We start from the raw sequence: 23,559 nt of genomic DNA, 5'->3' as shown, positions 1-23,559 counted from the left end.
AATACAATTCCAGTAATCAAAAACCTGTTTAATAAATCCTACACATCACTTTCAAAGTAATCCAGCTATTCTATTTTTTTTTTTTAGGTTTCTGTTCTCTGGTGTACACTTTTTATTTTATTTTTTCCTCTCCCACTTCTGCTCTAGAGAAGGCTATACAATCAAATGTGTGTATATATAAATATATGTAAGACTATACTGTGTATATTTTTGTTTGTCAGTTTTTTCCTCTGGAGGTTGTTAGTATCTTCCTTTATAAGTTTCAAGTCTTTCCTTATTTTTCTAAATCAACCGGCCAATCATTTCTTTTATCACAGCAGTATTCCATCACAATCATATCCTATCTGAGAAGTTATCTATGAAATCCTTCCCCAGTTTTCTGTTTTCTTTCTAATTTTGGCCACATTGTTTTATTTAAACAATTTTAAATAAATTAAACAAATCTAAAATAATCAAAACCATCCATTTTACACTTCAACACTGGTCCCACCTTATAAGTTCTAGAACTACTGAATCTCCTTTCTTTCCTTTTTTTCTTAGAATTTCTCTGAAATCCTTGACCTTTTGCTCTTTCAAATAAATATTATTATTATTTTTCTAACTTAGTCAAACAATTTTTAGTAATTAATTCGGTTTGCATTGAATAAATAGATTAGTTAGGTAAAAATTATAATTTTTTGTTACATTGAATTTATTTACCTATGAATACTTCTCTAATTATTTAAATCTAGACTTATCTTCCTTCTTTTTCTTGTTTTTTTGTTTTTGCAAGGCAAATGGGGTTAAGTGGCTTGCTCAAGGCCACAGAGCTAGGTAATTATTAAGTGTCTGAGACTGGATTTGAACCCAGGTACTGCTGATTCCAGGGCGGTGCTTTATCCACTGAGCCACCTAGCCACCCTCGACTTATCTTCCTTAAATGTGCATCCGGTTATGTCACTTCAGTGATGTTATTCAATTGTCCTCCATTCTGGAATCACCTTACTTTTTGTAGCCTTATTATTCTCTATACTACAGCCAAATATGATTGTCTACCACATAGTTCCCTACTTTTCCACTTCTATGCTTCATTATACGTGAAATGCTCTAATTCATAGCTATCCTTTATAACCCTACTCAATTTGCACCACCTCTGTTGTGCCTTCCACCATCTTCCCCATGAGGATTAACATTTAATACTCTACCTTGGATCTTATATTAGTTTCCTTGCATGCAGGTTTCAGGTACTATGCTAAGATCTGGGGATACAAAGAAAGGAAGAAAAAGAAAACAGGTCCTGCTTGTAAGGAGGCCATAGTCCAATAGGGAAGATGACATAGAAATAATTTTGTACACCAAGATATCCTCTGAATAAATTAGGAGTGACTCAGAGGGAGGACACAAAGATTAAGGAGAACTGGGAAAGATTTCATGCAGAAGGTAGGACTTTAACTCCGATTTGAAAAAAAACTTGAGGAGCCAAGAAGCAGAGCTAAAAAACAGAGGGAGTTCCAGGCATAGGAGGAGGTTCTGGGGAAAAGATGGTGAGTTCAGTTTAAGAAGTTTACAGAATGTTCAGTTTGAGAAATATTTTCAAATAACTCATTTTAGAATTAGAGCTATGAGAGTGGAGATTGGGAGAGAGGTTAAGGCTATCTGGAAATCATCTGCACAGAGACAATAATTAAACCTACTGGAGCTGATGATATCATCAAATGAAATAGTAGAGAGGGAACAAAGAAGAGGTCTTCCGGACAGAGCTTTAAGTGGATCCATATGGTTAGTGGATGTAAGATGTCTTTTTTTATAATACTCTGTGTGTGTGTGTGTGTGTGTGTGTGTGTGTGTGTGTGTGTGTGTGTGTGTGGTGTGTGTGTTAACCCTCTACAGGGTTCTATGCTACATGAAAAGAGGGACTGTATCTTATCTCAGTATCTTATCCAGCACTGGGCATATGGTGATACAATTATATCATATAATTCAGCCTACAAAAAACAGCTTTAGAACTAAAAAGCTCTAAAGATTTCAGTATGGAAAGAATCTGCCCGATAATCTGCTCCAATCTTCTCTTCTAGAGAAGCAAACTGAAAGGCTAAATGATTTGGCCAAGGTCGCACAGGAAGTAAGTAGCAGCAGTGAGATGTGAACTCATACATTTTGAGTCCCAATTCAGTACTCTGAATAGCCTAGTGTCCATACCTGCAGTATGCAGAGGTGTTCTTCTGATTTTGCTCTCTGTCTGCCAGACCTTTGGGGAAACAGTAAGCAAGTACTGGAGGATCACAGGGTCTCCTTCTCGGCTGGCAATATGAAAGCTGTTCCAGCCGTCTTTGTTCTTCAGGACTGGATTAGCTCCATGCTCCACAAGATCCTGGATCACTTCCAAATTTTTTCTTGTGCAAGCCATCATCAGAGGAGTCCTAAGGCCAGTAGGAAAGACTTATCAGGTTAAAGAACAGTTAAACACTAATATTATGTGACAATTGCTTGATATTTATATTCTGGGTGCTGATATGGAAAACCATTAGGATCATGAAACAGAATAGTAAAAGTTTGTGACCTCTATTAGTAGCTTCTCTGTCTGTTTTTTAGACTTTGAGAAAATAAAAAGGGGAGAAAAAACTGTGATATAAGGAGTGGCAAGAGTGTGTGAGGCAGAATTCTGACAGCGCATCTATTCTTCTCAATCTAGAGACAGAGATAAGAGGGTAGTTGATAGCAAGAGTAATACTTTATTACGGCTCTTTCATTAAATCCCTAGGTAAGGTAAAAAATGTATCAGAAACATGAAACAAGATGGTTCTTGTCCTCAAGTTGAATGTGATGACAGAGAAATCATATCCTTAAAGAAGAAAATAGAGTATAAGAGATAGCAAAATTAGATAATAAGATAATGGTGTTTTTTTTTTAAATTAAAGGTACTAGTCTTTGGTCTTTGTTCAAACTCCACAATTCTTTCTCTGGATACAGATGGTATTCTCCATTGCAGATACCCCAAAATTGTCCCTGATTGTTTCACTGATGGAATAAGCAAGTCCAATAAGATTGATCATCAATCCCATGTCCCAGTCATTGTTCTTAAGAGGCAGAAGGTCACAACCCCCTCAGAATCAAAGTTGGGAAACAAACCATGGATCCTATTTCTTTTTTAGGTTTTTTTTTTGTAAGGCAAATGGGGTTAAGTGGCTTGCCCAAGGCCACACAGCTAGGTAATTATTAAGTGTCTGAGACCGGATTTTAACCCAGGTACTCCTGACTCCAGGGCTGGGCTTTATCCATTGTGCCACCTAGCTGCCCCCATGGATCCTATTTTGATCAGATGACAGGTATCCTTATCTTCCCTCTTCTGTTACTCTTTTTTCTAGACACAGTATTCTTATCTTCCCCTCCTTTCTATGAAATTCCATTTTTCTATGCTACTTAATATATTTACATTCTATATAATGTTGCTGAAGCTGATGTTCAAGGCTCCCTGACTTTGTATGCAGATGAGACTGTACTCTGAACATAATAAAACACTGCAGATGATGATCTCTATCGTTTATTTAGGAATATCTATAGGTCAGAAAAATTAACTGACTAGCAAAGTTGCAGTCCTATTTAGAAAAATTGTAGGACATGCTCAGTTTTATTGACCTTTGGGCATAGTTCCAAATTGTTCTCCAGAATAGTTGAATCACTTCACCACTCCACCAACCTTGAGTGTCCTGGTTTTCCCATATCTCTTCCAACTTTTATAATTTTCCTTTTTTGTGATTTTAGCCAATCTGATAGGTGTGAGGTGGTACATCTGAGTTCTTTTAATTTGCATTTCTTCATATAACTATAGCTAGCTTTAATTTTCTTATCTGAAAACTTGCTGTTCATAACATTTGAGTGTTTAACAATTGAGGAATGACTTGAATTCTTATACATTACCATATTAATTAAATTGCTTTTCTTCCTCCTCTCTCCTCTTTCTCCCTTTCTGAAGGAAGTTACTCAACTGTTCTGTTTGACTTAATACAAATTTTTCATCCACTCTTAACTTAACCATCTCTGAAGCAAGGTAATACTTTTACTTCATCTAACTGATTCCTTACCCTATTCCTCATAGAAACTGTTCCAAACCTTGTCTTCTCAGGTCTCCTTTATCCATCCTACTAGTTATAGACCTCACCATTTGATTTTCTGAGAAAATCAAAACCATATTAAGTGAACTTTTTTTGTTGTTTGTTTTGGCAAGGGTTAAGTGACTTGCCCAAGGTCACACAGCTAGGAATTATTAAGTATCTGAGGCCGAATTTGAACTCAGTTCCTCCTGACTCCAGGGCTGTTGCTCTACCACGGTGCCACCTAGCTGCCCTCAGTGAACTTTCACTTCTCTCCTCTTTATTATACAATAGCATTAACATTATCCTCCACTCTTTCCTCCTCTCCAGTTTTTGATGATGTAGTTCCTCCCTTTTCCAAGGCCAACCACTGTATAAGTGCCTTTGAATCCATCCCTTCCCTCCCTCTATTTCTAATCTTCAATCTCTTCTAATCAATTGATTCTGAGGTGGAAACAATATCCTAAGGTCCACCCATTCCTTCAAATTAGATTTTCTTTAAAGACACTGAAGTTGTCCTTGAGATTTAGTTGGCTCAAAGGACTATAGGCAATTAACAGCTTTCTGTTCATTTAAGTAATAAACATCCAGGGCTGGGACTCCTCCTTATGCTTCAAACCATCAGCTAGAAGAATCTCTCACAAGGCTCTGGAGAATTGTATTCTGCTGGAACAAAGTTATATTCTAGAAAATTCAACATCCCTTCCTTACTCCAAATGTCCTTCTTCTTCTATGCTAAATAAATCTCTCTGTGCTCTGTTTTCTCACAATATGTTTAACAAAACTATAAAAAGGCCAGGTGGGATTGAGATAGTTTTACTATGGGAAGATATTGTTGATATGGTACTTGGTCATTAAAATAGACACAAAGAAAGACATACAACAGCCTTAACCCATCCGTCAGACTGCCACCCTGTGGAAGCAATGATCTCTTTCAATCCCCAAAAGGAAAGGATTTCAAAAGCTATATAACAAAGTCTTAGCTCATTCTACTAAGGCTTTTGGAGTTTAAAGTACAATAAAGCTAACGAGAATTTAAATCAAGATGGCAAATTAGGTATGCACCCCTATAGTATCTAGCAGAGAGCAGCTTACTTCTACTTAAATAAATAGTTCTTATTCCTTTGGTTACCAGGCTTGATTTTTGTCATAATTCACAGTATTTTTCTTTGAACTGGAAAACCCTGGACTAAATGAAGCATCTCATTCATAGAGCAGTCAACAGGATGATCATTAAAGGTGATGTGGCAAAGAATTCCCTTTTTGTCGATGATGAAAAATGCTAGAATGACATTTCCTTATCTACCTTTAAGCCATCATAGTTCTAAGCAATAGTGTGTTTTGGGTTAGACACCTATGGAGTATTATTCCAGGTTTCTAGTCTTATCTTGCTTTCTTGGGTTGTTTGATCCATACAAGAAACAGAAGTTCACTGAAGCACCAATGAATTGATAATTCAGTTTCTTAAATTCTCCTGCAAGATCATGAAAATAATTTCTGTGGAAAAAGTCAGGAAATATTTTCCTTTGGCAGAAAGGCTGAATTTGAATAGACCACTTGGTATAACAGCTATATCCTAGAAGGGGCAGCTTGGTTGCTCAGTGGATAGAGCACTGGCCTTGGAGTCAGGATAGGAGCTCGAATCGGACCTCTTTACTAACTGAATGATCTTAGGCATGAGTGGAATATTCCCTCTTACGAGTTAATATTCCCAGTGAAGTCCTCTCAGGATTAAAAATCATTAACACAAAGACAGACTATTACTCTTAGACTATTCTTAAAAGAAAGAGGGAGAGAAATCTTGCATTCCAAGCCAGGTACCCTCCTGATTCTGTTAGAGGGGGGACAGTGGACTATTTCCAGAGAGACCTTGCATTTTTAGTTAGTTTCCTATTTGATGATAAAAACTATCTTAACTGGGAGAACAGTAGAGTGTTCCCATGAAAAAAAACACTGCATTCTAATGAAACTCATAAGACTCCTCTTGTTTGATGATAAGTAGCCTGTTCCTAGACAAGTTACATTACTTCAATAAGATAGTTACAATCCTCAAGGTTATTCTCACATCTGGATGGTGAGGTAATATTTTATGAAACCTTCCATTTTTTTCTTTGTTGCTGGGGTAGATTTTCACAAGTAGAATGTAACTCTAATCAATAAGTTGACAGAAAGGGATACTACGGAGGAGGAGGGGATTGAATTAAGCCATATAATCTTACTTGACTGTCAATTTGGGGCAGCTCCTTGATCTTCACTACTTTTGTGAAACTTGAGTGTGCCCTTTTCTGGAGAAAAGCCAACATAAACTTTTTTTTTTTTTTTGCTCAGAGGAGTCTATTTTTTTAAGTGGATTTTTATCCCACACAGGCACATCAATTAATCCTGATTGCCTTGACTCTGGAAGAAAAAGCCAGGCTGGTGACTTAGCACAACCCCCTTTCACTTAAATCCAATTCATGGCATCACCTCTCTGATGTCATGGTCTTCTTCAATAAAGAATAATAAATTTTATATCTTGGAAGGTAGGGACTAAGTATCAAATTCTGAGGGGTTCCTGCTTACATGCAGATAAACTACTCTTCAGATTCTACTCTTGGGGACACATAAAGAAAGCAAGTAATGGAGCATTCTCCTTTTCTTTTCTTATATGGACTATTTGCTTCCAGTTTTAGATATCAACTACCAGTTGGGTCTAGATCAGTAAGTCATACTCCTCCAAAAAATCCTTCACTTGATCCTATTATTCCCTCAAGCTATCTTACAACCAAACTCCTGGGAAAAGTTAGTTATATTCATTGTCTCAACTTCTTTTCCTTCGACTTCTCAACCTTTTGTAGTCTATATTTTTACTCATTCAAACTGCAAATATTTTCTTAAAAGCTAGAAATTATTTCTGAGTTACTAGACTTTGATAGTCTCTTCTCAGTCCTCATCTTTCTCAACCTCTCTGCTGTATATAAAGAAAAATTTAATTCCCTTGTGGAATTTAAAATAGCTTTTTTCTTATTTTTTAAAAAAGTGATTAACTTGATTATCCACTCTGCCTGAATATCAATCATCTCTGTTTTTGTGATACTATTCTCTCAGTTCATTTTTTAGTCTGCTTGACTACTTGATCTTAATTTTTTCTTTGTTGGCTCATCATTTACATCATTGAACTATGTCTATACTCCAAAACTCTATCCTGGGTCCTCTTTTTTTTTTCTCTTCTATATATTTTCTTTGACCTTATCAGTTTCCATGGGTTGGTTGATCCTCAGATCTATATTTTTTCCTGAACTCCAGTTTTAACACCCGAACTGCTTATTGGACATATCATACTGGATGCTCTATGAGCATCTCAAATTCAAAAAATTCAAAAATGTAACTCATTTTCCTCCAAAACTCTTACCTCTATCAAGATCATCACCATTATTCTAGTATCCCAGATTTGTAATCTAAATGTAATCCTTGACTCCTCACTCTCACCCCATATTCAATCTATTAGTAAATTTTGTCATATCTATCTCTATATCATATCTCCCTATCCAATGCCTTTTTTTTTTGGCAAGGCAGTGGGGTTAAGTAACTTGCCCAAAGTCACACAGGTAATTGTCTTTGGCCGAATTGTAAGTCAGGCCCTCCTGACTCCAGGGTCAGTGCTCTATCCACTGAGCCAACTGCCCCCAATGCCTTCTTTCTATTCATAGTCACCATCTTAGTTTAGGACCTTATTATCTTTTTTTTTTAGGGTTTTTTTTTTACAAGGCAATGGGGTTAAGTGGCTTGCGCAAGGCCACACAGCTAGGTAATTATTAAGTGTCTGAGACTGGATTTGAACCCAGGTACTCCTGACTCCAGGGCTGGTGCTTTATCCATCGCGCCACCTAGCCACCCCAGGACCTCATTATTTTTCACCTAGACTAATGTATTGGCTCCAAACTGCCTCAAGTCTCTCCCCACTCCAATCCATCTATTATATAACTACCAAAATGATTTTCCTCAAGTGTAGATTTGTAAGTCACTCTCCTATTCAATAAACTCCAGGATCTACCTATTACTTCTAGGATCAAATGTAAACTCCTCTGGTATTTAAAGCTCTTTAATCTGGCCCATACTGATCTCTCCTGCCTCATTATAAACTCCTTCCAGTCCCACAATCCTTGGCCCAAGCAGTTTGCCTCCTCTTTGACAAATGGTGCTTTTTTTACTTTTACCTCAGAGATCCCTTCACTTCCTTCTAAGGAAGCTCAAGCATCACTCCGTATACTGTCACAGCCCTACCTTACTGCTGCTGAATTATCCTTTGTGTCCATTCTGTTCTTATATATTTACATATTGTCTATCTTGACAGAATGTAACCTCATTGAAAGAAGATATCATTTCACATGTGTGCACTGTGTGTGTATTCTTCAGAGAATGCCTAGAGCACAGTAATTTCTTAATAAATGCTTTTTGCATTGACTGTCACACAATATTGTGCATTATGCTAACTTCATTGATTTAAGGAACTTCCTAAATCCTTTTGTGGTGGGTTTCATCTGAATCAGACTGGTCCCTTGGTAGTTTAGGTCCAATATGGGAACAAAATGAGATATTTATTATTCAACAGTTACAAAGGCAGTTTACTTTGTCATGGCAGGACAAAGTATATCAATAAGGATTTTGTATGCAGCTGACCAGGGACTGATGTATATAATCTGGACCTTGTGATATTTAAGTCTTCATGACAGTTTTGATACCTTTTTAAGGAAAAGAACTAGCTCAGACTACATGATTGGGGTGGGGGAGTCCTCTGGTAGCTGTTCTTATAAGTTTTGAAAGATTTAGGGATTTGCTCATTCATACAGATAAATAGCATAATAGACAGGGTTTGGCTTTAAGGCCAACTCTTCTTTTCTTTTTCTTTTTTGGTTTTTGCAAGGGAGTAGAAGTGACTTGCCCAAGGTCACACAGCTAGGTAGTTATTAAGTGTCTGAGGTTGCACTACACCACCTAGCTACCCACTAGTTCCTGTTTTCTATTATCACTCAGTTACAGAAACATTGGCTTTAGAGATGGAAAAGATAAATCATGTCTACTAAAATATAATTAATGTAATTTCTAAATACTTCTGTTTTAGGAGTACTTCCTATAAGATCTAACTTCCTATTTTTAGTTCATCATTCCATAATGATGTCTGTGATTTATAACATTAAAAATTATCCTGGAAGGTTTAAGGATTTCTTAACAGAGGTTCACAGACATAACACAGTGATTGCTAAAGTGAACTATTTTCATAGAAATTGATAGTTTGGTTTCTAAGTAAATGCAAATTGAAAATAAAAACAAAACCAAAAAAATCTATTAGAATTTACATGCATATAGTGCTTTAAGATTTGCAGCAGCCAAGTGGTGTACTAGATAGAGCACCTGCCTGGAGTCAGGAGGACCTGAGTTCAAACCTGCCCTCAGACACTTAATAATTGCCTAGCTGTGTGACCTTGGGCAAGCCACTTAACCCCATTGCCTTAAATAAATAACAATTAAAAAAAAGGAGCTCCTCAAAAAAATAAATAGGTTTGCAATGTTTTTTCCTTATGACATATTGAAGACATAGCACAAGAATAAGTAAACTGAGGGCTAAATGCAATGATTTAACCTCGATCAGCTAATATGGTGGGATTTAAACTGAGGTGTCATCTGTGAAACAGGAATAACACTTGCCGCAGGATCTGAAGTGCCTTGTGGCAAGAGGTGAGTAAGCTAACTTATTAAAAGGGCTACAGAAATGCCAGCTACTCTCATTACTAGTGTTCCGGACGCCAGATTTCACACTTTTTCAGGATGAGGCGCTGCTTTCTCTGCTTCTTTTGCTTCTGGGGCGCTCTATAAGGACTCCTTGGTTTGACTGCATGCTGGGAGGATGCTCGAGGGGGATGAAGCCCAACTGAAGGTGAATAAGTTGAGGGAGAGGGAAGGAAAGAAGGAAGGAAGGAGGGAAGGAAGGAGGGAGGGAAGGAGGAAGGAAGGAGGAAGGAAGGAGGGAAGGGAGGAAGGAAGGAAGGAGGGAAGGGAGAAAGGAAAGGAGGAAGGAGGGAAGGAAGGAAGGAGGGAAGGAAGAAAGGAAGGAGGGAAGGAAGGAGAGAAGGGAGGAAGGGGGGAGGGAGGGGAGGGAGGAAGGGAGGAAGGAAGGAAGGAGGGAAGAGAGAAAGGAAGGGAGGAAGGAAGGGGGGAGGGAAGGGAGGAAGGAGGGAAGGGAGAAGGGAAGGAGGGAAGGGAGGAAGGAAGGGGGGAGGGAAGGGGGGAAGGAGGGAGGAAGGAAGGAAGGAGGGAGGAAGGAAGGAAGGAGGGAAGGAGGGAAGGAGGAAGGAAGGAAGGAGGGAAGGGAGAAAGGAAGGGAGGAAGGAGGGAGGGAGGAAGGAGGAAAGGAAGGAAGGAGGGAAGGAAGGAAGGGAGAAAGGAAGGAGGGAAGGAGGGAAGGGAGGAAGGAAGGGGGGAGGGAAGGGAGGAAGGAGGGAAGGAGGGAGGAAGGAAGGAGGGAAGGGGAGGAAGGGAAGGGGGGGGAGGGAAGGAGGGAGGAAGGAAGGAGGGAAGGGAGGAAGGAAGGGGGGAGGGAAGGAGGGAGGAAGGAAGGAGGGAAGGGAGGAAGGAAGGGGGGAGGGAAGGAGGGAGGAAGGAAGGAGGGAAGGAAGGAAGGGAGAAAGGAAGGAGGGAAGGAGGGAAGGGAGGAAGGAAGGGGGAGGGAAGGAGGGAGGAAGGAAGGGGGGAGGGAAGGAGGGAGGAAGGAAGGAGGGAAGGAAGGAAGGAGGGAAGGAAGGAAGGAAGGGGGGAGGGAAGGGAGGAAGGAGGGAAGGAAGGAAGGGAGAAAGGAAGGAGGGAGGAAGGAAGGAGGGAAGGAAGGAAGGAAGAAAGGGAGGGGGGGGAGGCGGGCGGGCGGCGCGGCCTCCCCCGGCAGGGCTCGCGCCGGCCGGCCCGGGCGCCGCGCACCTACCAGTCGCCCTTCTTCAGGCAGTCCACGGCCGCCCCGCTCCGCAGCAGGTAGAGCAGGCAGTCCCGCCGCCCCAGGGCCGCCGCCTCGTGCAGCGGGCGCTTGTAGTCGCGATCCGGGGCCTCGAGGTCCAGCTCCCAGGCCTCCACCAGGTGGGCCAGGACGTCCCGGTGCCCGAGGCGGGCCGCCAGGTGCAGGAGGGTTTCTCCGCCCCGGCCCTGCGCGGCGGCCCCGCCGCTCCCCGCTGCCTCGAGCGCCTCTTGCAGGGGCTGTAGCCGCCCCTCCCGGACCAGCCTGAAGAGCCGCCGCTGAGGCTGCGCGTCCTCCGCCATGCCGGGGCGGACTGCGGGGCCGGGGCCGGCGGGCCCGGAGGCGGCCTTAGTGCGCCTGCGGCTGCCGAGAGGGCGGCCCCGCCCTCCGGCCCCGCCCTCCGCGCCGTTGGGGCCCGCCCTCGGCCCGGACGTCCGGGAGCGGGCCTGGGCCCTGTCCGGGCCGAGCGCCGGCGCCGCCCGCTCCTCCAGCCGGCCTGGCTCAGTGTGGCCCAGCTTCCCCCGGCACTCGGGCGCGGCAGGGCGCGTGGGACTGGGGAGGCCCGCGGCCGCCGGGCAGCCGGAGCCTTCCGGGCTGACCTCCTCATTGGTGGCGGGGGCGAGTGGTGACTGTAGCCATGAGTTCTTGTGAGAATGGGCAGAGGGCAGAGGGCGGAGGGAGTTAGCGGATGTGGAACTGGAAACTTTTTTAAAGAATTCTAGGCGTTTACACCGCTCTTGGTTTTTTTTTTTAAAGACCTCCACAGAAAGAACTACTTTTGATTCTTAGTAAATGCTAAAACACCTCAATGCGTCAAAGGATGCAAGGTTTGGATTTAGGCCTTCCTCATTTCAAGTCTAGTATACTCAGGACCAAACAATTTAATAAATTCCTTTTGAAAGGAATCTGCGATCCATTTTCTGCTACCAACCCTAATTTCCTAACGTGTGAAATGCAGGGGTTGGATGATTTCTGTCCTCCCATGCAGAAAAGTAACTCCACTCTCAGCCTCCAGTGGAGTCAGAAATACCGGCATTCAAATTCTGCATACACACACACACACACACACACACACACACACACACACACACACACACACACACACACTAGCCTTTGAGCCCCTTGAGCGTTTTTTTTTTTTTGCCTTTGTATTTCCCAGAATCTAGATAGTGCCCAGAATAAAGTAGGCACTTAATAAATGCTAGTTGGACTGGCTGACCAAGCGGTAACTTTTCTGACCTTCAGTATCTCCATCTGTAAAACAAGAGGGTTTGCTTTTTGAGCCTTTCCAAGTCTAGACCCAGGATACTAGGCTCCAGCCGTGTCTAAAGAGATCCCGGACATTAGCTTTTCAGCCTCAAAGATCAGAGTGAAATAGAAATAAGCGCATGAGTCGAGGCTCGTCATAGGACGGGCGTTTGCCTTGGCATCTCCATTGGTCGAGACAGCTGTTGGGTGCCCGTCCCCGCCTCGAGCAGCAGATGAGGGGTGGGACTTTGGGGAGGAAGTTCCGGGGATTCCGAGTCCTACTTTGTAGCGGTTCGAGAAGAGTGGAAGCAGACCGGAAGGAGCGGAAGGATCGAAGGGGCGGAAAGGGCGAAAGGGCGGAAGGGGCGGAGGGCGAGAAGGGGCGGGGCTTCCGGAGGAGGAGGAGGAGGCCTCTGCGCGGCGGTAGCAGCCACACTCCGAAGTACCTAAGCCCGTGAGAGTGGGTGCTTTGCGGGCGCGGGCGGGAACCGGGCCTGGGGCAAGAGGTGGAGGGGTGCCGGAGCTCCCCCTTTTTTGGCAGGTTTAGGACCTGAACAGCCGCCGCCGGTTTCCGAGCCCACGGACGTGTTTGCTTCTTCCTCCGAGCTGTGTGACCTTAGCAGAGTCGCGTCCCCTCCCCGGGCCAGCTTCCCCATCTTTAAATGAGGGGCTTGGGCCCAGCCCTCCGACCAGAGAAAAGCCCCACGGCGCTCCCAGTCCGTGATTCTCTGCAAAGCGAACTGGGCTGGGGGGGGGGCTCCGCTATCCGAGAGGGGGAGGGGCGGGGCGCCACCCGCGTGGGCAGGCCTTGTGCCCCTGGCACGAAGCGTCCACGTTCCAGCGAAGAGGAGGACCTTGTCCGCAAGCAGCTTACCTTCCAGTGGGGGGCTTAGGCCTAGGTCCCTCCCCAAAATGGAGGCGGGGGGCGGGGGGGGGGGAGCGAAGGATGAGGCCGGCCGAGGTCTGGGTGGAAAAGCCCCCGCGCAGCCCGCGGGGAGCCTGACACAAAGCCCCAGCCAGCCCCTCGCCTTGTGCCGGCTCTGATGCCCGTGCCCCTGCCCTCTCAGCCACCCTTGAGGACACAGACGCTTGTTGCTTTCTTTTGCAGATTTTACTACGTCTGGTACCTGGGTTACAGTCATAGCCTTGTGTGACATGGAGGGCGGGAGGGGAGATGTGACAGTTTGGGGTCAGCGTAGCAGTCTTGCAAAAAGCGGTCTCTGTCCTCAAGGATCTTCTAATGATAGTGACAACATGCACACACAACACATCTCCTATTGGTGAATTTTTACCCAAACTTCCATTTTTGGGGGAAGGTTCAGATCAACCAGCCTACATTCTCCCTCTTCAGCCACTAGGGACCCTATTGGATACCTCCTCTCTTCTTTTTAACATTCCCATGTATATATATTTTTCTTTCTCAAAGTCACACCCCCTCCCCCCAGTGTTTCTTACAGTTCAAAGCCAGCCACAGTGTGACCTGAGCAAGTCACTTAACCCCATTGCCTCACCAAAAAAAAAAGCCATTGGAGCAAAATCAGAGTGTCTGTGGAACCAATGAATGATAAGAAAGCAAGGGTTGGCTAGGTGGTGCAGTCATGAGAATATGTGTTCAAAACTGACCTTAGGGTTGTGGGACCCCAGGCAAATCGCTTAACCCTAGGTGACTCAGTGGATAAATGACTACACGAAGACTTGTTTCCCTGAGTTCAGATCTGACCTTAGACACCTTATTAGTTGTGTGACCCTGAGGAAAATACTTAAGCCCATTTGCCTCAGTTTCCTTAACTGTAAAATGAGCTGGAGAAAGAAACAAATCTTGGCATATTGATAGACGTTTAATAAATGCTTGTTGCATGTCTAGAAGGGAAGGAACTAGTAGCCAGGGTGGGAAAAGAGAAAAGACCTTTTGCAGAATGTGATGTTTGAGCTGAATCTTGAAGAAAGGTATACCAAAAGTTCATAGTGAGGAGGAAGAACATTCTAGGCATCAACAGTTTGTGAGAAGGATGAGTTTGGGGGAAGAGTAATTTTTTTTTAGATATGCTGAGTTCAACATGTCTATGAAATTTATAGTTCAAATGTTTACTAGTTGAGAATGCTGCACTGGAGATCAGTAGAGAAGCTGTGATTGAATGAAATAGGGAATCATTTTTAGGTGGAAAATGGGTATGAATGCTGGATTTAGAGTCTGGAAGATTTGAGTTCAAAATTTTGTCCTTCCTCATCTATAAAATGGGAATAATAATTAGATCCTTATGAAATGAATTAGCATGTACAAATCTTAAAGTGCTTTATAAATGCTAGCCATTATCTATAGAGAGGTGATAATTGAGGAAGAATTGGTATAGGTGTAATGAAAGAGTACTGAACTAGGAGACCTGTAGTAGTCTTACTTCTCTCTTAAACTTTACATGTAGAAAAAAGGGAGATAACCATAGCCTTGACCTGTTTACATCACAGATTTATGAGAAACAAACAACATAATGTATATGAAAGTAAAATTGTCTGTAAATAGGTTGTTTTTGCTGTCATTTTGTAAATGGGACTTTGAGATCATCTGATCTAATATTTTGGGAAGCTAGGTAGACTGAAGTCTGGAAGATTCATCTTCCCAAGCTCAAATCTGTCCTCAGACATTACCTATGTGACCTTAGACAAGTCACTGAATCCTGTCAGCTTTAGTTCCTCATTTATAAAATGAACTGGAGAAAGAACTGGCAAATCACTATTAGGGTCATGGAGATTCAGAAACAGCTGAACAATAGCACTCTGAATCTTATATTTGTAACTAAAGAAACTCAGAAGGGAAATGACCATAGTGGTAGAAATGGAACTCCATATTCCCATCCCCACATGTTTTGTGTTGGTTCTTCATAATACCTAGAAGCCCCACCCTCTGACATCTGATCTGTCTCTCTTTGAGCAATAATGTTTCCTGGTATTCCAGATTCAAACCTCCTCAAGATCCCAGCTCTCTCCTCCCAAATCAAAGTTTTGTTACCATGTTTGTGTGTGTGTGTGTGTGTGTGTGCATCTACTTTAGTGAACTGTTTTCCAATTTCTAGGACAACTAATGGGTTAAATTAATTTATGCAAGTGATTAATTTATGTCAATTTAACTTTTTTGAATTAGCTATGAGTAAGTTACTCTTCTTAGCACTATAAGAGATGAAAAGATGAATAAAACTTTAAAATACTATTTAAATGTGAATTTGTACTATTAATTGCCAGAAATAATATTGGGATAGGGAATTAGGACTGGGTTTGAGATTTCATTGATATAAGGTAAATCCCAGAAGAAGAAACATCATCTGCCAATATATTCTCTGCCGCTTAGAGTCTTTAGAGAAATGCCCAGAGTACCAGAAGTATAAATGACTTACCTAAGGTTATGTGACCAGTGTGTGTTAGAGGTAGGACTTGAATAGAGGTCTTCTTGGCTTTGACACTAGCTTCTGATCTACCATGTCATGCTCACTATGACTAATAAAACAGAATATGGTGAAATTCTGAACAGAGGGGCATGAAAGCCTGGATCTGCCACTTAGTGGCCAGATGATACTGTTATGTCATTTAATTGCTTTGGGACACTTTTTTAAAAAATATATATATAAATGGGGTGGCTAGGTGGCATAGTGGATAAAGCAGCAGCCCTGGAGTCAGGAGTACCTGGGTTCAAATCCAGGCTCAGACACTTAATAATTACCTAGCTGTGTGGCCTTGCGCAAGCCACTTAACCCCATTGCCTTGAAAAATCTAAAATATATATATATAAATATATATATGTAAATGAATTTAAAAGGTTTTAAAATTGATCCCTTAAAGTTCATTCCAATTTTAACATTTTATAATTTTATACAGATCATTCTTTAAGCAGTCATAATTTGTTTTTTTAGAGATAACTAATAGAAGATAGAATTTGAAGATTCAATGGAAAAAGTACCAAGTGCTTTGTTAATTTATAGGAAGGAGAAACTTTGTTTATGGTTTCAGGGTTCATGTTAGAAGTCAAATTTGAGTTTGGCCTTGAAGACTGGACAAGGAATAGGAAAGGCAGAGTTAAGATTTCATTTTTTTTTTTTTTTTTGAGATAGATAAGTGGAAAGAAAGGCATACTGTTCTAGGGAACAGGAAGACAGGAAAGCATAGGGTATAGTCTGGAAGCAGTAAATTGTGCATAGGCTTCATGAAGGAATTTTGAACATAGTATTAACAGTATATTTTTTCTTTTTAAAAAATTGTCTTATTTTTCCTCAATTATATGTTAGAATGTTTTTAACATTCTTTTTTAAAATTTTGAGTTCCAAATTCCTTCTGCCTTCTTGAGAAGGCAAGCAATTTGATTTAGATTGTACATGGGTAGTAGATTGTCAAGTAGATAGAGTGCCAGTCCTTGGAGTCAAATGGACCTAAATTCAAATCTGGCCTCAGATACTGTATCTGTATGACCTCTGGGCAAGTCTTTTTTTTTTTTTTTTTTTTTTTTTTTTAGTTTTTTGTAAGGCAAATGGGGTTAAGTGGCTTGCCCAAGGCCACACAGCTAGGTAATTATTAAGTGTCTGAGCCCGGATTTGAACCCAGGTACTCCTGACTCCAGGATCGGTGCTTTATCTACTGCGCCACCTAGCTGCCCCATGGGCAAGTCATTTAACTCTGTTGACCTCAGTTTTCAAATCTGTAAAAATGAACTGGAGAAGAAAATAACAAATCACTCCAGTGCTCCAGTATCTTTGCCATGAAAGTCTCAAATGGGATCATGAAGAATTGAACACCACTGACACAACAAAATAATTTATGCAAAATATTTCTGTATTGTGTTATAAAACAAATTTTAAAAATCAGGACAATTAGTAAAAAGAAATATGTTCAATTTGCATTCAGAATATCAGTTCTTTCTCCGGAGGTAGATAGCATTTTCCTTATATCCTTTGGAATTATTTTGAATCATTGTATTGTTGAAAATAGTTAAATCATTCACAGTTGGTTATTGTGTAATATTACTGCTACTAAGTACAATGTTATCTTGGTTCTATTCACTTTGCATCAATTCTTATAAGTCCAGAAGGTATTTTCTGAAACCCACCTGCTTGTCATTTGTTATAACACAATCAGATTCCTTCATAAACTTATGTCAACTTTTTCAACCATTCTTCAATTTCCCCATCAATTTCCAATTCCTTGCTACCACAAAGAGACCTATTAATAGATATATTTGTACACATAGGTGGTCTTGTTTTTCTTTGATCTCTGGGATATAAATCTTGTCATGGTATTTCTGGGCAGAGTGTGCAGTTTTGTAGTCCTTTGGGTATGGTTTCAAATTGCTCTCCCAAAATGGTTGAATTCGTTCACAATTTTGCCTATAGTGCATTAATATCCCAATTTTTCCACATCCTTTCCAAGATTTGCCATTTTCCTTTTCTATCATCTTAACCAATCTGATGGTTTTAAAGTTGTTTTAATTCACATTTCTCTCATCAGTAGTGATTTAGAGCATTTTTTCTTGTTTCTTCTGAAAACTGCTTGTTCAAATCTTTTGACTATCAATTGGGAAATGAAGCATATTCTTATAAATTTGTCTCAGTTTTCTACATATATTTGAGAAATGAGACCATAATCAGAAAAACTTGACTATAAAAATTTCTCCTCATTTTGGCACATTTTTCTTGTCTTGACTTCAATGGTTTTGTTTGTGTAAAACTTAAAATTTAATATCAGAATTATTCTTTTTACATACTGTAATGCTCTCTAGCTCTTGTTTGGTCATAATTCCTCTCTTATCCATAGATCTGACAGGTAAAATACTCCATGCTCCTTTGCTTCATGTTGAAATCATCTACTCATTTTGACCATATCTTGGTATATGGTGTCGGATGTTGATTTGTATCTAGTTTCTGCCAAACTGCTTTCCAGTTTTCTTAGCAGTTTTTGTCAGTGAATTCTTGTCCCTAAGATCTTGTGGATCTTTGGCTTTAGCTAATATTAGATTACCATAGTCATTTATTGTAAAGCTAATTTATTCCATTCTATTTTTTTAGCCAATATCGGATTATTTTGAAGTTACTCTTTGTAATATATTTTGAGATTGGATATGGTTAGACCACCTTTTTTCGCATATTTTTTCAGTGATTCCCTTGTTATTCTTGACCTTTTGTTTTTATAGATGAACTATAATACTTTTTTGTAACTATAAAACAATTTTTTTGGTACTTTGATTGGTATGGCACTGAGTAAATTAATTTAGGTAGAATTGTCATTTTTATTAATATTGTCTTGACCTGCCCATGAGTAATTAATAATTCTCCAGTTATTTAGATTTGACTTTATTTGTATAAAAAGTGTTTTGTTGTGTTCATATAGTTTCTGGGTTTTTCTTGGCAGGTATTTTCCCCTACAATTATTTTATTATTATTGTTATTAAAATTTTTTATTTAGTATTTTATTTTTCCTCATTTACATGTAGAAACCATTTTTAACATTAATTTTTAAAAGTTTTCTTTAAAAACAAACAATTTGATATAAGCTAAAAATGTCCTATAGTTAATGGAATTTCTCTTTTTAGCTCTAGTTGCTCTCCTTGGTTGTTAATATATATAGAAATGCTCATATATATTCATGCCAATCCACTGGTGGGCTTTGTCCACTGGTGAAACCCTAGCAGTGCTCATTTGGATATTGGAGGTCAAGATTCAATTCCAGGGGACTTCAAGACCCAAGCAGACTGGGTACCTCTGCCTTCCCTTTGAAATTGTGGGCAGGCAGTTTTTGGAAGCTGACTGTGTCCTCTAATGCAGCCTTGACAGATATCAGAGATTACACTAGGTCTCTAGATTGCCTATTACTTGCCAGGCACTGTGCTTAATGCAATACTGAGTCCCTCTTCACACTTTTAACACCCATTAGAAGTTGACATCCTTTCCTGTGATTCCAACAGGCTTGGGTTGATTTTAGACCTTATTTACCAGATACCACAATTTCTTCATGCTATCCTAGGGCAGACTCAGTCAGACTGCTATGATCTTTTGTAATTCAGGACTTAATGGACAAGTTTGCTGATTTTATTGATTATTTGTTTTATCTGGAGTCTTTTTCATCTTTACCTGAATGTTTCTCTTGGAAACTAGGTTTTGCTGGGCACTATTCTAGCTTTGTAAAAAGTCCTATGAGAAAAATTTTTTAATCCTATATGAAACTTAAAAATAAAAACAGAAGGGGCGGCTAGGTGGTGCAGTGGATAGAGCACTGGCCCTGGAGTCAGGAGTACCTGAGTTAAAATCCGGCCTCAGACAATACCTTTGGGCAAATACATTTAACCCCATTGCCTTGCAAAAAATAAAAATAAAACAAATAAAAAAAATAAAAACAGAGAGGCAGCTAGATGGTGCAGTGGATAGAGCACTGACCTTGAAGTCAGGAGGACCTGAATTCAAATTTGGCCTCAGACAATACCTTTGTGACCTTGGGCAAGTCATTTAATCCCATTGCCTTGCAAAATAAAAACAAAAAGAAACCACACACATTTGACTTTTAAGACTTTTACTTTCAATATGGAAAATAAATTTTATAAATTTAGATTGTACACAAATATATAGAGTTATGTTTCACTTTGAGACAAATGTGATAAACCCTCATATATCCCAAAGGTATTATATTCCTTTAAAAATTCTTCTTAATTTGATGTCACTTGGTCATTTGATTGACTTCCATAAGTTTAACTTTAATTTCTTTGAAAATAACAGCTAGTCTTCCTCCCTCAATTCTTATCCCATATATTCTCATATACATTTTGGATATTTCAAACCAGATGTCTGATTAACTTCTCAAACAGAACTTGTCCAATGCAACTTAAAATCCTCTCTGTTATGTATCTTACTTTTTTCCAAAATTACTCATTTCTGCTGGAGGTACTGCCTCCTGTTTTTCAGTTTTCAATCAGTTATCCTTGATTTCTCTTTACCCTTACATAGTCAGTTGACAAATTTTGTAATTCTTATGTCTTTAACATCTTTCAAGTTTTCCTCTATTCTCTGTTGTCACCACTCTTCTCCTCTTCACTAGTTCTCATTCTGCTGTAGCCTAGATTCTCTCTCATGCCTGAAATATACTTTTGTCATCCTCCTTATAAACCCCTCACTTTTAAGTGTATCTTTTACACAAAGCCTTTTCAAATTCTAGCCCATTCTTTCCCTTAACTTCCCTTTAATCTAACTTTCGTTCAGTTATTTCAATAATATCCAATTCTTTTGTGACTCTGTTTTGGCTTTTCTTAGCAAAGATACTGAAGTGATTTGTCATTTCCTTCTCTAGCTCATTTTACAATTGAAGAAACTGAAGCAAACAGGGTGAAGTGACTTGCCCAAAGTCCCACAGCTAGTAAGCATCACATTTGATATCGTGACTCCAGATATTGATTCCAGGCTGCTGCTCTTTTTTTTTAACTAGCATGAATTCTCTTTGTTTATTTTGTATATCTTGTGTAGCCCTGTGCTGTGTGATTCTCATCCCAACTTTCCTTCACAAGTCAGAACTATTGAAGTCATTCTGAGGCTTATATATTCTTTTTATGAGAAAGATACATTATTTACCATATTTTGCTCTTTGCACTTGAGGTAATGAAGTAGTGACAAACTTTTAACTCAGTCACTCATAACAGGGTGCTGAGAAAGTGTTATACTATTTTAATGCTATGCAGAGAATTTAAACATAAGCTAGAGAATTACCCATTTACACAAAGCAACTCTGATTAAAAATAAAACTTTTTATTTAAGTTTAAGGAAAAGCAAGAATAATGACATTATAGTCAATATAAAGCAAGGGCAGAAACATTCAATTTACCCATAAGCTTGAGTCACATTGCCCCAGTGCATGTAGTGTTTTTTAATTAATAGTTTTAACTCATACAAAATCAGAAAAGAAAGAAAAATTGCTGTTTCCGGTTAAAATAAAAGCATTAAATTTCCATTTCAAGAAAACCTATATAATAAATACTATACATTGTGTTCAAAATTGTCTCTTTGCTTTTGTGTAGGTTTTCTTTTGTTCTCTTCTCTACACTTTTAATCCCTGCCCCAGAAGGCTACAATTAAACATTATTTCTCTCATCCTTGGAGATGAATGGGTTTGCATTTTTAGAAATCTAAGAGGGAGATAAATGGGGAAGAAAACTCATGTACTTGGGTTAACAGAACTCTGTACTGTAGGACTTGATATACTTGGTTGCTTTAGGAACAATTTGTACCAAAGTCTCTTCTCTGTTAACTTGCTCCTCTTTTGGTTTTTTTCACTGATGTAAGGCATTTTTGTTCCTCTTCTGCTCTTGAGTTATTGATTCAGTTAAAGATTTTTAATTCACAATCACAGGGTCCTATGAAAGATATGCTATGTAGTGACATACAGTTTCCTTAAGCTGGAGAATTGCAGAATTACCGTGGAGACAAGCCTAACCAGACTCACTCAATATGATTCTATTTTGTTTAATCATGTCTTTTTTTTTTTTTTCCTTTTCTTACATGGAAAAGTTAGCCTCACAGGACAACACCTTAGGTTGATTCTCTGGACAATGTGAACATGCTCAGCCAGTTCTTTACTCAGTTTGAAACTTCTTAGAGTAAAGCAGCTTTATACCCTACTATTTCTCCTGTTGTTCCCAGGTTTTGATTCTCAAACTGTAGATGGAGCTAGAGGTTAATAACTCAAACTGCAGGAGACTAGTTATTATCCAATGAACTTCCCAGCACCTGCTTTATCTTTTCCCTTCAGCCTGGAAAGCAGTAGCTTTGAAATAATCAGGAGGCTCCCAGAAAACTAGCTGAAATTTTTCTGACCTTTGACTTTGTTGATGCCTTCTTAATTAATTCGGTCTTTTCACAACTGACTTTGTTATTTCCATTGCCTCATATCAGAGACTCCTGGTGGTCAATGATTCATCTTTCCCTTATGAGATAAATTTCACAAAAAAACTTTTTGTCAGACAAGTCCAACAGTGATCTTCCTGTAGGCTACAAACAATTGTTCAATTTACCTCTGTCTCGGTGATAACAAATGGAAGCACTTGGGGTTAAGTGACTTGATCAGGGTCACCCAACTATTTTAAGTGTCTGAGACCAGATTAGAATTCAGGTCCTCCTGACTTAAGGGCTAGTGTTCTGTCTATTGTACCACTTACTCCAACTTAATATAATAATAATATTAACATAATAAACAGCCCATCATCATATGCAAAATAGGACCACAATATTTCACAACCTGTCATAACATCATCTCTAGCTTCTTTTAGACTGTCTCTTTAATATCTCATTACGTTTTATTGGAGAAACTTTACTAACAAGTGAATTTGATTAGTCTTTCTTGCACCGGAATTCTTTTTATGCACCCTAGGCATAGAGAACCTCTCTTCACAATTTAAACATATCTATCCACAGTTGAATTTTTGTTTGTTTAGCAAATATGTTGAGTGATGTGATAATTGTTTAGAATCTTCATGAAAATAAAATACCTAGAACACGATTATATAGTATAACTCTTTTTATTTTTTTCATAGTGTTATACTCTCCTAGCCAGTCTCTGTAGGAAAAGAGTAGACTCAAGGTCCCAAAGCTCACCAATCAAATAAATATTTATTGAGTACTTTGTATAAGGTACTATTATACTATTATCAGTCTCTGTAGAAATACAAAGAAACATGTTTGCTCTGTTTTTCATTTGATCTAGTCTATAAAATCTTATTCATTACTCCTATTTTTTTGATATATAGGAGAATCTGGTAGCTTATATAAGGATGATTGTGAGCTGGTTCATTTTTAATATTTATCAATATACTTGATGATTTTATGGTAATGAAAATAAAGTAGAAGATGGAAATCTATGAACAATTTTTAAAATCCATTTTAGCTAGTAGCTAACCAAAATTTGATTCTATCCAAAAATATTTAATATATTATGCTTTATATAGAATATTATTATGTTAAATGTTGGGAAGATAAAATGTTTTATAAAGTTCTGGCATTTATGGACCTTACAGCCTGTTAGAACAATTTTCCAACCTAGGCATATAACATGGCTACAAAATATTACCTGACAAATATATTGCAGGGTTGTAAAGCAAAGCATTTTGTGGAGTCCTACTGGAAAATGTTATAGTTAGAAAAGGTTTTATCAAAGAGGTGATATTTGAGTTGCGCTTTAAAGCTGGAAATATGTTTAGTTTTTGTTTGTTTATGAGGCAGTGAGGTTAAGTGACTTGACCGAGGTCACACAGCT

General features: G+C 39.6%; 2 protein-coding genes across 13 annotated transcripts in view; one reads left to right on the top strand and one right to left on the bottom strand.

The window, feature by feature from the left end:
- ANKRD16 (ankyrin repeat domain 16) overlaps positions 1-12,278 on the bottom strand; it is a 51,988-nt gene extending 39,710 nt beyond the window's left edge. For all 7 annotated transcript variants that reach the window (XR_012470226.1, XR_012470227.1, XR_012470225.1 and 4 more), the window contains exons 1-2: positions 11,023-12,278; positions 2,179-2,399 (exon numbers count right to left, since the gene is read on the bottom strand). Coding sequence is in view for 4 of the 7 variants with exons in the window: in XM_074194904.1 (XP_074051005.1) it covers positions 2,179-2,399; positions 11,023-11,351 (550 nt within the window). In the remaining 3 variants the exon portion in view is untranslated. The remainder of the gene's footprint in view (positions 1-2,178; positions 2,400-11,022) is intronic.
- Positions 12,279-12,669: 391 nt separating this feature from the next.
- The window catches only part of FBH1 (F-box DNA helicase 1), a 121,648-nt gene continuing 110,758 nt past the window's right edge, over positions 12,670-23,559 (top strand). The window contains exon 1 of one of the 6 annotated variants that reach the window (XM_074194900.1): positions 12,670-12,751. Coding sequence is in view for 3 of the 6 variants with exons in the window: in XM_074194899.1 (XP_074051000.1) it covers position 12,739 (1 nt within the window). In the remaining 3 variants the exon portion in view is untranslated. Of the gene's footprint in view, positions 12,758-12,838; positions 13,014-23,559 lie in introns of those variants that run through there. The other 5 variants (XM_074194899.1, XM_074194901.1, XM_074194896.1 and 2 more) reach the window with 5 other exon arrangements.

This window comes from Macrotis lagotis, chromosome 7 (assembly GCF_037893015.1).
Source record: "Macrotis lagotis isolate mMagLag1 chromosome 7, bilby.v1.9.chrom.fasta, whole genome shotgun sequence".
Classification (NCBI taxonomy): Eukaryota; Metazoa; Chordata; class Mammalia; order Peramelemorphia; family Peramelidae; genus Macrotis; species Macrotis lagotis.
Note: the sequence above shows the minus strand (reverse complement) of the source record. Positions and strands in the feature narration are given on the sequence as shown.